The 13,841-nt window shown below is 35.9% G+C and overlaps 1 protein-coding gene across 1 annotated transcript; it reads left to right on the forward strand.

The window, feature by feature from the left end:
- The first annotated feature begins 8,431 nt into the window (after positions 1 to 8,431).
- On the forward strand, positions 8,432 to 12,354 carry LOC126979819 (uncharacterized). Its single transcript, XM_050829377.1, has 3 exons — positions 8,432 to 8,598; positions 9,246 to 9,498; positions 11,063 to 12,354. Exons 1-3 carry the CDS (start codon positions 8,467 to 8,469, stop codon positions 11,383 to 11,385), a joined length of 708 nt encoding a protein of 235 aa, XP_050685334.1. The 5' UTR covers positions 8,432 to 8,466; the 3' UTR covers positions 11,386 to 12,354.
- Positions 12,355 to 13,841: the final 1,487 nt, after the last annotated feature.

Raw genomic sequence — 13,841 nt, forward strand, 5'->3', positions numbered from 1 at the left:
CTTTGGTAAAACGTATTTTTTTAATGGAAAATGGAGGACATACAAGCGTACCTGGTGTTAAGTGATCACCGCCGCCCACATTCTCTTGCAACACCAGAGGAATCAGAGGAGCGTTGCCGGCCTTAAAGGAAGGTGTACTCGCTTTTTTTGAAGGTACCCATGTCGTATCGTCCTGGAAAAACCGTACAAGGAAACTCATTCCACAGTTGTCATTGGACGGACAGTTGTGATTTTTCAAGGCAAAGTAGCTCACGTGCGGTTACAAGATAGTGATAGTGAACTGATAAGCTTTCGATGTGGCCGGAAAGGATTATCGACATAATATCCATAAATAAAAGTGAAACTGAAGTAGTAGTGGGCAGGGCACATAGTTCAACGGACAGATGGCCGGTGGTGCAGAAAAGTCCTCGAATGGCGACCACGCACCGGAAGATGTAGTGTTGGTGAGCCCCCCCTAGGACCGACGATATGGTCAAGATCGCCGGAATACGTTGGATGAGGGTAGCGCAGGACCGAACGTCATGGAAATCTTTGGGAGTGGCCTTTGTCCAGCAGTGGACGTCTTCCGGCTGATGATGATGACGATGATCCTTAAATTGAATTATGTACACTAGCCGTGCATCTACAATATCTTCTTCGTCGCATTCTCCAATTGTGATGATCGTGTCCGTACTTCAAAGTATTTGTTACGCTGATCGCCAAAGCCTTCCACTCCTTTCGGTCCTTTCCCTTCCTTATTGCGGTCGCAAGTGGTAGGCGTGTGAGTGTCTTGATCTGGTCCGTGAACTACATGAATAAAGTGATTTTGATTAAATTTGATTTGAATTTTTATTAAATGCAACTATATAAACATGGGCTGCGTTCAAGCGGCAATTGACGACGTGCTTGCACAGATCCCCTCCGCTGAAATCGTAGTCTTGGGTGACTTCAACGGGCACAATGCCGAATGGCTTGGATCACGTACCACAGACTACGCAGGGCGATCTGTGCATAATTTTGCATTGGCGTATGGTCTGTCCCAATTGGTTGAGTCGCCAACGCGGCTCCCGGATGTGGATAGCCACATGCCGTCCTTATTAGATCTTCTGATGACTATACATCCCGATGGTTACCATGTCTTTGTCGACACCCTTCTCGGACCGTCCAAACATTGCCTGGTGGAGTGTAGTGCCTATCCGACAACAACGTCGCAGACCACCAGCGACCCGCCGCGTTTGGCACTACAAGTCAGCAGATTGGGATAGGTTGCGTTCCTTTTTTGCATCCTCATCCATCATAGGGGCAAGGTTTGTTGCCCTTCGGATGATCCTAGTGTCTGCGCCGTTGCAGTAAAAGATGTGATACTGCAGGGCATGGATATTTTTATACCAAGCTCTGTAGTACCGATCGGTGGCAGATCATAGCCCTGGCTCGATGCGTCAGTTAAAGCAGCATCTGACTGCAAAAAACAGGCGTATCGAACTTGGGTTGCGGCGCTGGGCACAAGGGATCCGAACTGCAAAGTTCTTAAGAGGAAATATAACCGTGCCTCCAGAATTTTTAAGCGGCAAATCACCCGTGCGAAATCGAAGCACATCGTCAAAATCGGCGAGCAGCTTTCCAGTTACCCGACCGGAATACGCAAGTTCTGGTCGTTGTCGAAAGATGCTCTTGGTAACTTCAACCAGCCATCCCTGCCGCCATTGCACATGAGGAATGACAACCTGGCCCATACGGCAAAAGAGAAAGCCGATCTCCTGTGTGCTCTTTTTGCCTCCAACTCGACTCTTGACGACAACGGAAAAACACCGCCGACCATCCCGCGGTGTCAGAGCTCTATGCCTGAAGTACAGTTCAGACAGAAAACTGTTAGGCGAGCTCTGTTTTCGTTGGACGTCAGGAAGTCGAGCGGGCCGGATGGCATTTCTCCAATCGTGCTTAGAACGTGTGCCCCTGAGTTGACGCCGGTGCTAACGCGTTTATTCCGGCACTCTTATTAAAAAGGCGTAGTCCCTGACTCTTCGAAATCAGCCCTTGTCCATCCAATCCAAAAAAAAGGAGACAGTTCGGATCCAGCAAACTACAGGCCTATTGCTGTTATCTCCCTGCTCTCCAAAATCATGGAGAGCATAATTGGCCGCCAGCTTTTAGTATACCTAGAGGGTCACCAGTTGATCAACGACCGACAGTACGGCTTTCGCCATGGACGGTCGGCAGGTGATCTTCTGGTGTACCTAACACATAGATAGGCGGCAGCTATTGAAAGCAAGGGGGAAGGCCTGGCAGTTAGCCTGGATATAGCTTAGGCCTTTGATCGTGTATGGCACAAGGCGCTCCTCTCAAAACTTCCATCATTTGGGCTTCCCGAGAGCTTATGCAAGTGGACCTCCAGCTTCCTCACTGGGCGTAGCATACAAGTCTTTGTCGACGGTTTTTGCTTGAATCCTAAGCCCGTGAACGCTGGAGTGCCCCAAGGCTGTGTGCTATCTCCTACGCCGTTTTTTTTTGCATATCAATGATATGTTGGACACATCCAACATACATTGCTATGGAGACGACAGCACTGGTGATGACGTATACACGGGCTATGCAGGTCTCTCTCGGGAAAACATCGACCAGTGCCGGGAGAAACTTGTGTCTTCTATCGAGTCCTCTCTCGAGAAGGTCGCGGTATGGGGTAAATTGAACCTTGTCCAATTTAAGCCTCGCCTAGTATCGGAATACTGGGTCTGGAAATCTCGAGTGATTGCCAATTTCGTGGTCATCTGGAGGGCAAAGCCAAATTGGCTTCAAAGAAACTGGGCGTCATTAATAGAGCACGGCAATACTTCAAGTCGGCCCACATACTAGCGCTCTAAAAAGCGCAGGTCCGGCCACATGGAGTATTGCTGTCATCTCTGGTCTGGCGCACCCCTGTATTAGCTCGATCCGTTTGACCGCGTGCAACGTAGAGCAGCTCGAATTGTGGGGGACCCAGTGCTCTGTGAACGGCTGGATCACTTGGCGTTGCGTAAAGAAGTCGCTTTGTTGTGTGTCTTCTACCGCATTTATCACGGGGAGTGTTCTGAAGAGCTGTTTAACCTAATTCCTGCCGTCGAATTCCACCTTCGCACGACACGCCACAAGTTAGGATATCATCCCCACCATCTGGATGTGTCGCGGTCCTCCACAGTGCGGTTTTCAAGGAGCTTTCTCCCTCGTACTACAAAGCTGTGGAATGAGCTTCCTTGTGCGGTGTTTCCGGGACGATACGACATGGGTACCTTCAAAAAAAGCGCGTACATCTTCCTTAAAGGCCGGTGATCACTTAACACCAGGTGACCCGTACGCTCGTTTGTCCTCCTATTCCATAAAAAAAAAATAAACAAACCGTATTTTAACTTAAACTTAACTTTAAAATACGGTTTTTTTCCTTAATATGATTGCAAATTTTAGATGGTGTTAGACTATAAAAAATATGATCTAAGTATTCCCGAATACTTAGATCATATTTTTTTGAAGTTTATGTAAAAAATATGATGAGAGTGAAATTATAGATGCGCGCGCATTACTGTCACACAAAAGTAACAGGGTGATACTAATACTAATATTTTCTGACGTCCATTTTTTTTTTGGTTCATTCGTCCATTTTTAGGATAGGCAAAGCGTTAAAGCCCGTACAGCCGTATTTGTTATTTAATAATTAATTGTCAAAGCCATCTTTGTAAGATTTTTACAAAATTGTTCTTTCTAAAAACGTAGAATAGCACATGGAATAAATAATTTTAATGATTTTTGTTTTTTTTCTTTTATCTTTTGATAGAACAGAGTCTGTCGGGTTAGCTAGTTGCTAATATAAAAACTCTTTCAATGCTTTTTATAAAATTCGTTTGTCGAACGTGTGATAATTAAATCGAATGAATATCTGATTTATCATTTTTATACTTCAATAGATCTTTAAGATGTTGACATAAGGTCAATTACTCACATTTCTTTTACAAACACCGTTATTCTTGTAAGTTTGAAGTGATTAAATACATTGAAATTTGATCCATATTAATATTAAAATAGAGTCAAATTTAAATTAAATCTATCTATAAATAGGACAGTGTTAGGATGCAACCTTCTATTGACAGGTCTCAAACAATGATACTTAAATCGGAGAGAGTACATTGTATATTCAATGTAATCTATTCAAATGTTCGTGTACAAAACAATAGTTCTTATTGCTAGCACTATAGATGCTTTAATCGTATGTGCTGATTGTGTCTTCAAGATGCTTAGAGGAATAGCCAATGGGTACTCATAGAATATCTAAATGTAGGGAGATTTCTAAATTGTAAATACGTAACAGAGAAAATACTGATTCTTGACTGTTTCATATTAATTATATTGTAATTGTACCCATGCTTGAAGACGTAATTAAGACGACCAACATGCGTAGAATATATTTTATACTTGCCCGATGATATAAGGTATAACATAATTATATTTACCAGTGGGAGGCTCCTTTGCATTCCGGCTAGATTATGGGTACCACAACGGCGCCTATTTCTGCCGTAAAACAGTAATGTGTAAGCATTACTGTGTTTCAGTCTGAAGAGCGCCGTAGAAATTACTGGGCAAATGACACTTGACATCTTATGTCTCAAGGTGACGAGCGCAGTTGTAGTGCCGCTCAGAATTTTTGGGTTTTTCAATAATCTTGAGCGGCACTGCATTGTAATGGGCAGGGTGTATCAATTACCATCAGCTGAACGTCCTGATCGTCTCGTCCCTTATTTTCTCAAAGTAAAGTGTGTGTGTACTTATGTATGCACGCAAGAATTTATACTTGTTTGGCGTAACAAAGCAAAACTCATTAAAATGATTTATTCCTCGTGTTCTTATTTCAAAAATAACGAATGTCGCAAACGTCAGAAAATTTTATTAACAAACTTCAACCTGTTACTTTTGTGTTACAGTGATGCGCGCGCATCTTAAAATTTCACTCTCAGCATTTTTTCATAACGTGTCTAAAGTATAACTTCAAAAACTCTGTCCCAGAGATACTTACATTGTTTTTTTGACGTGATAACTTCTTATAAAATGCGCTAAAACCCACACCTAGCCGGAAATCTGTGCAAAAAAGCCTTCCACTGATAAAACTAGCAGGCTGTTTTCTATCATTCTATTGCAATTTGTACCAAAATTTATGTACCATCCGGATTCGAACCCACACTTAACAACTAAGCGAACCATTCGAAAGACCCACTAAACAGCAGGTGAACTCGTCAGTTTTAAAAATATAATAAAACTAAAAAAACTGCCCAAAATACCTTAAAATTATATACGAAAGCCTACACTGTAATACGCAATTACTCTTGTTGTAATAAAACAGTAATTTACGTTAAAGAAAGTCCAAAATGATTAATTAAATGATAATGAACACGCAGCCAATTATAATTGAATTATCATTAACCGTAGAAGCCTTCAGATGCAGCCTTCGTATGAAATTCGTTTTTTGATATTCCAATAGTTTATGTAATAAAACAGTATTTTGAATGTAGCTTTAAGTTTATTTCGTTAATTAGTGTAAAATAACATAATAATAGTGATATTATAAAAGACACATGAACAAAATAACTTCCCCTTAATACAGACATAAAGAAATGTGTTAATGGACACATTCTTACTTTTAACTATTTAGCAATTTAAGTTAAAGTACAATTACTTATTAGCCTAAGATAACTGGGGCAACATTATAATAAGTATATTATTACCAGCTGACCCGACAGACGTTGTTCTATATATAATAAATAAAATACAATTTTTTATGAATTTGTCAATAATATTTCATAACATCTCCCTTTTGTTATAATAAAATTGTTCACAGACATATAAAACAAATATTGGATATAAAAATAGTTATGGGTCCCAAATTTAAATAAAAACTATCCTATTTCTCAAGTTGGACAAAACTGCACTCTATGAAGTAATCCAAAAATTAAAACCGTTCATTAGTTTAGGAGTTCACTGGAAACAAATATCAGGACACTGGATTTATATCATCAGCAGCAAGACGTTCTCTGCTGGACAAAGGCCTCCCCCAAAGATCTCCACGACGATTGGTCCTGCGCTGCCCTCATCTAATACATTCGGATCTTGTGGGGGGCCTACCAACACTGCGTCTTCCGGTACGTGGTGGCCATTCGAGGACTTTTCTCTCCCACCGGCCATTTCAGTTTCGCAATCATTTGGACTATGTCGGTAACTTTGGTTCTTCTACTTTTCTAGTTAATTATATTTTAAGAATATGTTCTAATCCAAGAACATTGTTCACGCTTTGATTCCCACAGAAGAGGTTTACTTCCATCCTATCTCACAGCTCAATTAGGTTCCTCGTGTTACTGTGTCAATATGTCATGGTTACACCGCTTTTTAACCATAGTCCGCATGATACCTCGACTAGCACCGGAGTAATATTGAGTTCAACATATTAAAAGCCATATTGGTTTCGAATAAAATGGCAGACAATATTTTAAACCAGTTCAGAAGATAGCGCTCTGTAAGGCACAGATGGATATTTGCTGTTATATGTAGTATTTTGCATCCCAGTATATTTATTTGTTACTAGCTGACCCTACAGACGTTGTTCTGTATATAATAAATAAAATAATGTTTTTATATGAATTTGTCAATAATATATTATAACATCAAAAATTACTTCGTAAAATATGCACCCTGCTGTCGTAATGAAATTGTGTCACAGCAGAACTGTCAAACCGTGCGTGAAAAAATTCTCTCATAAAAATTATGTGGACACATCAAAGGAAATACAAAATTGTTGTTTTTATTTAATTTAGCAGCATTTTCCTATTTATTCACCTTTTAAACCTTCTCTGGACTTCCACAAATAATTCAAGACCAAAATTAGCCAAATCGTCCAGCCGTTCTCGAGTTTTAGCGAGACTAACGAACAGCAATTAAATTTTATATATATATATATATATATATATATATATATATATATATATAGACACATACACATTTTTAAACAATTTGTTATTTTTAAAATGATATCCCTCTCTCCTGGGAAGGGAACGGAACCAGCAACGCACATAAATTTTGGTAACAAATTTAATTTGACACACTTTTACACAAATTATCTTGCCCCAAACTAGGCATGTACTATGGGTACAACACAACGATATATTTAATACTTACTTATACATACTTAAATACACATAAACATCCATAAATCTTCTTATAAATGTTTGTACCTACCAGGATTCGAAACAGGGACCTCTAGCTCAGCAGGCACGGTCATTAACCACTGGGCAATATGGGTCGGCAAACCCATTTGATTAGCTTGGCTACGTGCAACGCAGATCCATTAGATATATAGATTGATGTTCCGGAGATAGAATAATGGTCTCTTTAACTTGGTATTGCAACTACGAACCCTGAATTTCACTCAAACACGCCACTAATTAAAATGTTATCTTTACTATCTTGATGTTTAGCGGTCCTCCACAGTGCGAACAACTCGAAATACAACCAAAAAATGGAACCCCATTACGTGGTATGCCCATGTTTATAGAACAAAAGTTACTTACGCGCATAAACCACCATAAAGTCCGTCAACGCACCTGTGAATCCTCGGGTGTTGCAAAAAGTATGCGCATTGCATATGAATTATCAAGAGGCAACTAGTTGAGAAAAAAATATTCTAAATTCGCGCATTTTTTTTTAATTTAATAGCAAATAACTAACATTATTACCAACTAACCTATTTAGTTATTAAAACAATATGAGGTTTAAAAGAATATTGCAATACACTTATTCACATAAAGTCGAAAAAGATAATTGTATGTCTTCACATATATGAGTTCGAATACAATAATTTAGGCAATAGTCATTGAGAATCTACAGTACACTTGAGATTAAATCACTGAAATTATCTTTATTCTTACATAAATTTATAATCATTAAATACATCATATATTATATCTAATAAAGCCTTCTAACAGTGACCACAAACCTGTAAAATCATATTAGTTTCCTTCTAAATTCAAAAAGTTTCTAAATTTAAATTGAAACAAATAATCACTAGAGTACCTAAAAGTAAACTCATGAATTTAGCGTCCTTCTAAATTGAAATAGCTACTAAGCTTCTAAATTTAAATTGAAACAAATAATCACTAGAGTACCTAATAGTAAACTCATGATTTTAGCGTCCTTCTAAATTCAAATAGCTACTAAGCTTCTAAATTTAAATTGAAACAAATAATCACTACAACAATAGTAAACTCTTGAATAATAGTTTTCAAATACTGAATCTTATCCAAACAATTAGCATGACCGTTAAACTCATACGAATTATTGTCAGCTATTAAAAATCTTGCGCACTCATGCTAAAACCATAATGTCTATTTACGAATTTCGTCACCATAGAACGTCAGAAGGGGGGAAGTGAATAAAAGTGTATGTGTTCAACTTGCTTTGACAATTGAACATCAGCTAAAAATGAAGTCATACGTCTTGTTGCTAGCTCTGGCAGCCGCATCGGCAATGCCAACAAAGGAAGATGGGGTCATGGAGAAATTCGTCTCCGCTTTACGAGACTGCGTAGAAACGGATACCGTGCTGTGCCTAAAGGTGTGTGAAGTGAAGTGATACCTTATTTATACGGAAATAAGTGCTATAATCCCAAATTGCTCAGTGCATACCAATCACCTGTCCGATTTATTAGTGCGAAAATTAATGGCGGCAATAAAATGTCTGCATATTTAATCTGTAATGTGTTTGAATAATTTAATTTGAAACAATAGTGCGGTTTTTCTCAGTTTAATTGTTATTTGTATATACCTTTGTTAATATTTTTTACAAGTTAATTCAAATTCGGAATATTATTAAAAATATAATATGCTTATAGATTGGATTCTAAATTTTATGAGTAATTGTCTAAATGATAAAGTGGACTAAACCAGACCAAAGTCTTAAGTTTAAATAAAACACAGATAAAAAACTTTTTTAAAGTGATAAACTAAAAGCCAATCTTAACATGCATTGATATTTGAGCCAAATTATTTTACAAGCAAAAAATTTTTTTTAAAATATACTTGAAATCCAATTTCATACAAATATAACGTCTAATAAAAATCTATATTTACTTATAGAAAAATAAGGTTTAAACTTAAATCAAAACTGATGATGTACTTCACAATTCGTAATTAATTTTTCCACGACTTTTTTGTATTTTTTTTCTAATTTTATAATCGTAACAAACAAAATATTACTTTCAGGAAAAAGCCATGAAATTCACTGAAAACTTAGCCGTTTCGAAGGAACTGAATTTAGTTGAGGGTATCAATTTTGCGAGAACTGGTTCTCCAAGATCAGCTCGAAGCTATGAGCCCTTACCTGATGACCCGAAAGCCAGAGAACTCCAAGTGGAGGATAGGATAATGGACAATGTTGTGGACTTTCTGGACAATCATGTTTTGCAGCTGAGAATGCCCAAATCGTTCACTGAAGACAATTCTGTTGAAGAAGAAGGTAAAGTTATAAAATATTCTAATTTTTAATTTACGACGAAATGGGTCATTTATTTAATTCTTATCTTTAAATAATTTATATTTGATATATAGAGTCTCTTGCTGGTAGACAACCGATGAAAACAGGCCAGGTTTATTACTATAGTGTGCGTGAAAAGCTCGCGATATACACGTCTCCTTGTGTTAGTGTGCGTGCCTTACTCAAAATAGAGTTAACCTGTCAACTTAAATTTTTTCGAAGTTTTCACAGCTGTCACAGTCTATCTAGACGTATAAATGATCTTAGATAATTTAAATATATTAATATGTGATAAATAGAGCCTCTTGTTGCTACACTGCCAATGAAAACTGGCCAGGTTTATTACTTTAGTATGCCTGACAAGCTACGCTCTTCTAATCTTCATTCGTTCATTGTTCAAAATAGAGGTTAACAGTCAACCTCAATATTTCGATGTTTTCACAGCTGTCACAGTCTGTCAAGACGTATAAATGATCTAAGTTCTCATCGATGTTAACTTTTAATATAACATTTAATCTGTTGAAAGAACTTGCCTGTACTGTGTTTCTATATTTACTTTTAAAACGATTAATATATATATATTATTATATATATATAAGTTATTCCTATGAGATGGCCTGTATCGAGTATACAGGCCAGGCCATATTTACTCCAATCCCATTAAAATATTCCATAAAAATGTTTTTAATATTGAAAACCTGTTTGCGTTTCAAATAATATTTCATATTGGCTTCATTTGGCTAGAGTACCAAGTAATAATTTAATAGTATACAGGCACGATATAAGTTAGATATTTAAAAAAATTTAAGTTGAATAAACTTAACCAAGTATTTCTATGTATATGATATTTTTTCATAATAAATCATAGGTTAATTATTTTTAATCTTACATAAATATACTAAACCTTAATAAAATCATGCATTGTATACATTTTACAAAGTAGATTATGTCCAAATGATTTAAGTTTTCTTTTTCGACACGTGTTTCGCCTCTACACGAGGCATCCTCAGGACCTTTTGACTCGTCAAACTCTGGCACGAGACTGAAGCCAACTTCAACTTCAAACTCACAACATTTGGATAATTATGGATTTCCGCAAAGTAACGCATGAACTGAAACCAATTTAACTAAAACTAGTGAAAGCCTTAATTCTTGTACGTGGAGGTCATCAAACTGGCAACCCTCGTATGAGGGACAGCCATCTTTAACAAAATCAAATCACTTTTTATTTTCTTTGATAAACCCGAGTGTTATGCATTTAAATAAATCACTTTTTAAAGGATACTTAACACTGTGCGTAAATTTTGCCAAAAACCATCTGTCTATAGCAAATAACACCTTCGAGGCAACAAATGGCGCTTAACTTCATAATGTCAACTAAGACAAATACTATCTTGACTCATTTCAACCACAGTCCCTCTGAAAACGAGATCTGAAAAGGTCATAAAACAACGGGTTTTACCCAAAATCAAATGTAAAAACAGTTACAATTACACGCGTTAATTCAATTATTTTTCTTGTTGATATCATAACTGGATAATTTCAGGTCGTGGAAAGAAGAAGAAGAAGCTGAAGAAACTCCTCCCAATCCTCGCTCTTATCAAACTGAAACTCGCCGCACTCATTCCTTTGTTCCTTGGTATCATTGCCTTTGCAGTCTTCAAGGCATACCTCCTCGGAAAGGTCGCGTTTATTGCCGCTGCCATCGGAGCTCTGAAGAAACTCCTTGATTCGAAGAATAGCAAGAGCAGTGGATGGTCAGAACCAGCTCATGAGGAGCACGGATGGGAAAGTGGTGGCGGTGGTGGCTGGGGAAGGTCTCAAGACGCTCAATCCTTAGCTTATGCTAACCATATCAAACAGGAGTAAGAGAAAACTTAAAATCGTATACTCATCCTCGCGAGGATATATATTTATAGATATATTATTACATATTTTATTTTCTTCTAGCTGACACACCAGGCTTCTTTGCACAGGTGCAAGTACCACAACGGCGCCTATTTCTGCCGAGCAGCAGTAATGTGTAAGCATTACTGTCTTTTGGTCTGAAGGGCGCCGTAGCTAGTGAAATTATTGACCAAATGAGACTTAACATCTAATGTCTCAAGGTGACGTGCGCAGTTGTAGTGTCGCTCAGAATTTTTTGGTTTTTCAAGAATCCTGAGCGGCACTGCATTGTAATGGACAGGGCAAATCATCGTATCATTATCATCAGCTGAACTTCCTGCTCGTCTCGTCCCTGATTTTCATAAAAAAACTCATAAATTAATTTGCTTTGAACTGGTGTGTCGCTCTATACTTATATCTATGATCAAAACTTTCTGATCTATAATAAATTATTTTCTGTTTCCGTAATTATGTATAAAAAACTTAATGTTTTTCTTTTTCTATTATATTTTAATATATCTTTGGGAGGAATTGTCAGAGTATACGATTTTAACACAAATATCTTGTAAATTAATTTAGAACTATTTATTGCATATTTAATTTATTATCAACCACCGTTTGTTGTTTGAGAAATTTGTTTGAGTGATTGAATTATACAGTATTTTTATTATTATTGTTATTATTCGACTGATATTATTATATTATATTTTACTTATAAATGATTATTTTTCAAGTACTTATTTATTTTATATATTTGAAGTTTTCTGTGTTCGAACTATTTCTTTAAAAATGGTTTTATTATTATATATTATTTAAAGTATTAAGATTATTATGTATTGTATGCAATGTTACCTGTTTGGAGTTATTTAACCAAATATTTTTTGTTCTTTATATTCCAAAGATATTATATTTTTATTTTATATTATATTTTAATGTGTGAGTGGTGCCAGTCATATATATATTATTAATGTTAACTTATTGAAATGATAATTAAATAAAATATAAATTTGAAATACAAATGATTTTTATTTACTTGATAATGTGCTTTTTAGTTCAACTTTTGAACTAAATAACATGATTTATTTTGTAATTACAACTACAATCGCTTTTGTTTAGTCATGACCCGAGACACGATCTATGAACAATACTTTGTAATTATCTTCATGAGAATCTTGACTGAATGATCAAGGAAAGTCGTTAATCATCCCATTAAATACGGCATTGTAATGAAAGCCTTTGTTCACAGTTAAAGGTTAATTCAAAGTTGAAACAGTGTGAATGTTAGCTATATGCGATGACACAACTTTATGGCATTTCTAATCTCGAGGCTAAAGTCCATATTGATAGTATCTTAGATCATTTATAAGTCTATGAAATAGTTTGGAAGTAAGCTCTTTTTTGAGTAATTTACGCACACTAACACAAAGTGTCATACAAATCGCGAGTGTAAGACATACTTACAGACAGACATACAGAGTTGTCACGCACACTAAGTGATAAGACTGGGCTGTTTTTATTGGCTGTCTAGGAGCTAGATACTATCTATACGTGTAAATTATCTAAAGATAGTAAGTACCATGGGCTGAAAATAAAAATCCGTTACATTTTTTTACATAAATTATGTTTAATACAAGTTTAAGTGTTTGCAAATGCAAACAAATGATCAGATAATATCTATTTGAAATTAACAAATCTTTGTCAATATTTTGCAAAGTTGCAAATGTGTTTCTGTTCTCAAATATAAAATTTAAAATTCTGAAAGTTAGATTCGTGTTAGGCCTAATTAAAATTAATTAACTTTCCGTTTGCTTTGAATATCTAAAACACTTTGAAGATAAGTTGAAGTGAATATTTGAATCTTTTAACATATTTAAGATAGTAGGTACTATAGCTTTCACTGTTATGTAAATATATACTATTCGTAATGTACTACCGAGATGATATAAGCGGATGTTGAAAACTTTCGTTTTTTTGGGTAAAATTTAAGTTGCGCAACTTTGAAAGCGATAAGTTATGTACCTGTGACGTATTGACTGTACATCTTAAGGTATGTAGGTCATACACAACCTTACTTATTATGATAAAAGTTTATGAACTTTTTCGATTAACTTTTTTATTGAGAACAAATTATATGTTTATTTATTTGGGCAACTAACAAATTAAACTCTTTACATACTTAAAATATAGTAATAATATTGAAAAGAGTTAATTCACTTACCACAGCATTCATAATTTTTACTACTTTTTTAAGGCAGTAATTTTAACAATTTAAAAACTAAAATCTATAAATATTGTAATATATAATAGAAAAATAAAAATGAATTATCGAAACAAGGTTTCTAAATCACTTATGTAAATTTAGTATTTTCTTTTTATATTCAGCAAGTGGCAAGAATAAATCAATGTTCTGCAAGGTTTGGCAAGTTGGCTTAAATATC

Source organism: Leptidea sinapis, chromosome 4 (assembly GCF_905404315.1).
Source record: "Leptidea sinapis chromosome 4, ilLepSina1.1, whole genome shotgun sequence".
Lineage (NCBI taxonomy): Eukaryota > Metazoa > Arthropoda > Insecta > Lepidoptera > Pieridae > Leptidea > Leptidea sinapis.

Coding starts and splice junctions, on each gene's coding strand:
- LOC126979819 (XM_050829377.1), top strand. CDS start 8,467: ATGAAGTCATACGTCTTGTTGCTAGCTCTGGCAGCCGCATCGGCAATG. Junction 8,599..9,245: donor ATACCGTGCTGTGCCTAAAG/GTGTGTGAAGTG, acceptor TATTACTTTCAG/GAAAAAGCCATGAAATTCAC. Junction 9,499..11,062: donor CAATTCTGTTGAAGAAGAAG/GTAAAGTTATAA, acceptor GGATAATTTCAG/GTCGTGGAAAGAAGAAGAAG.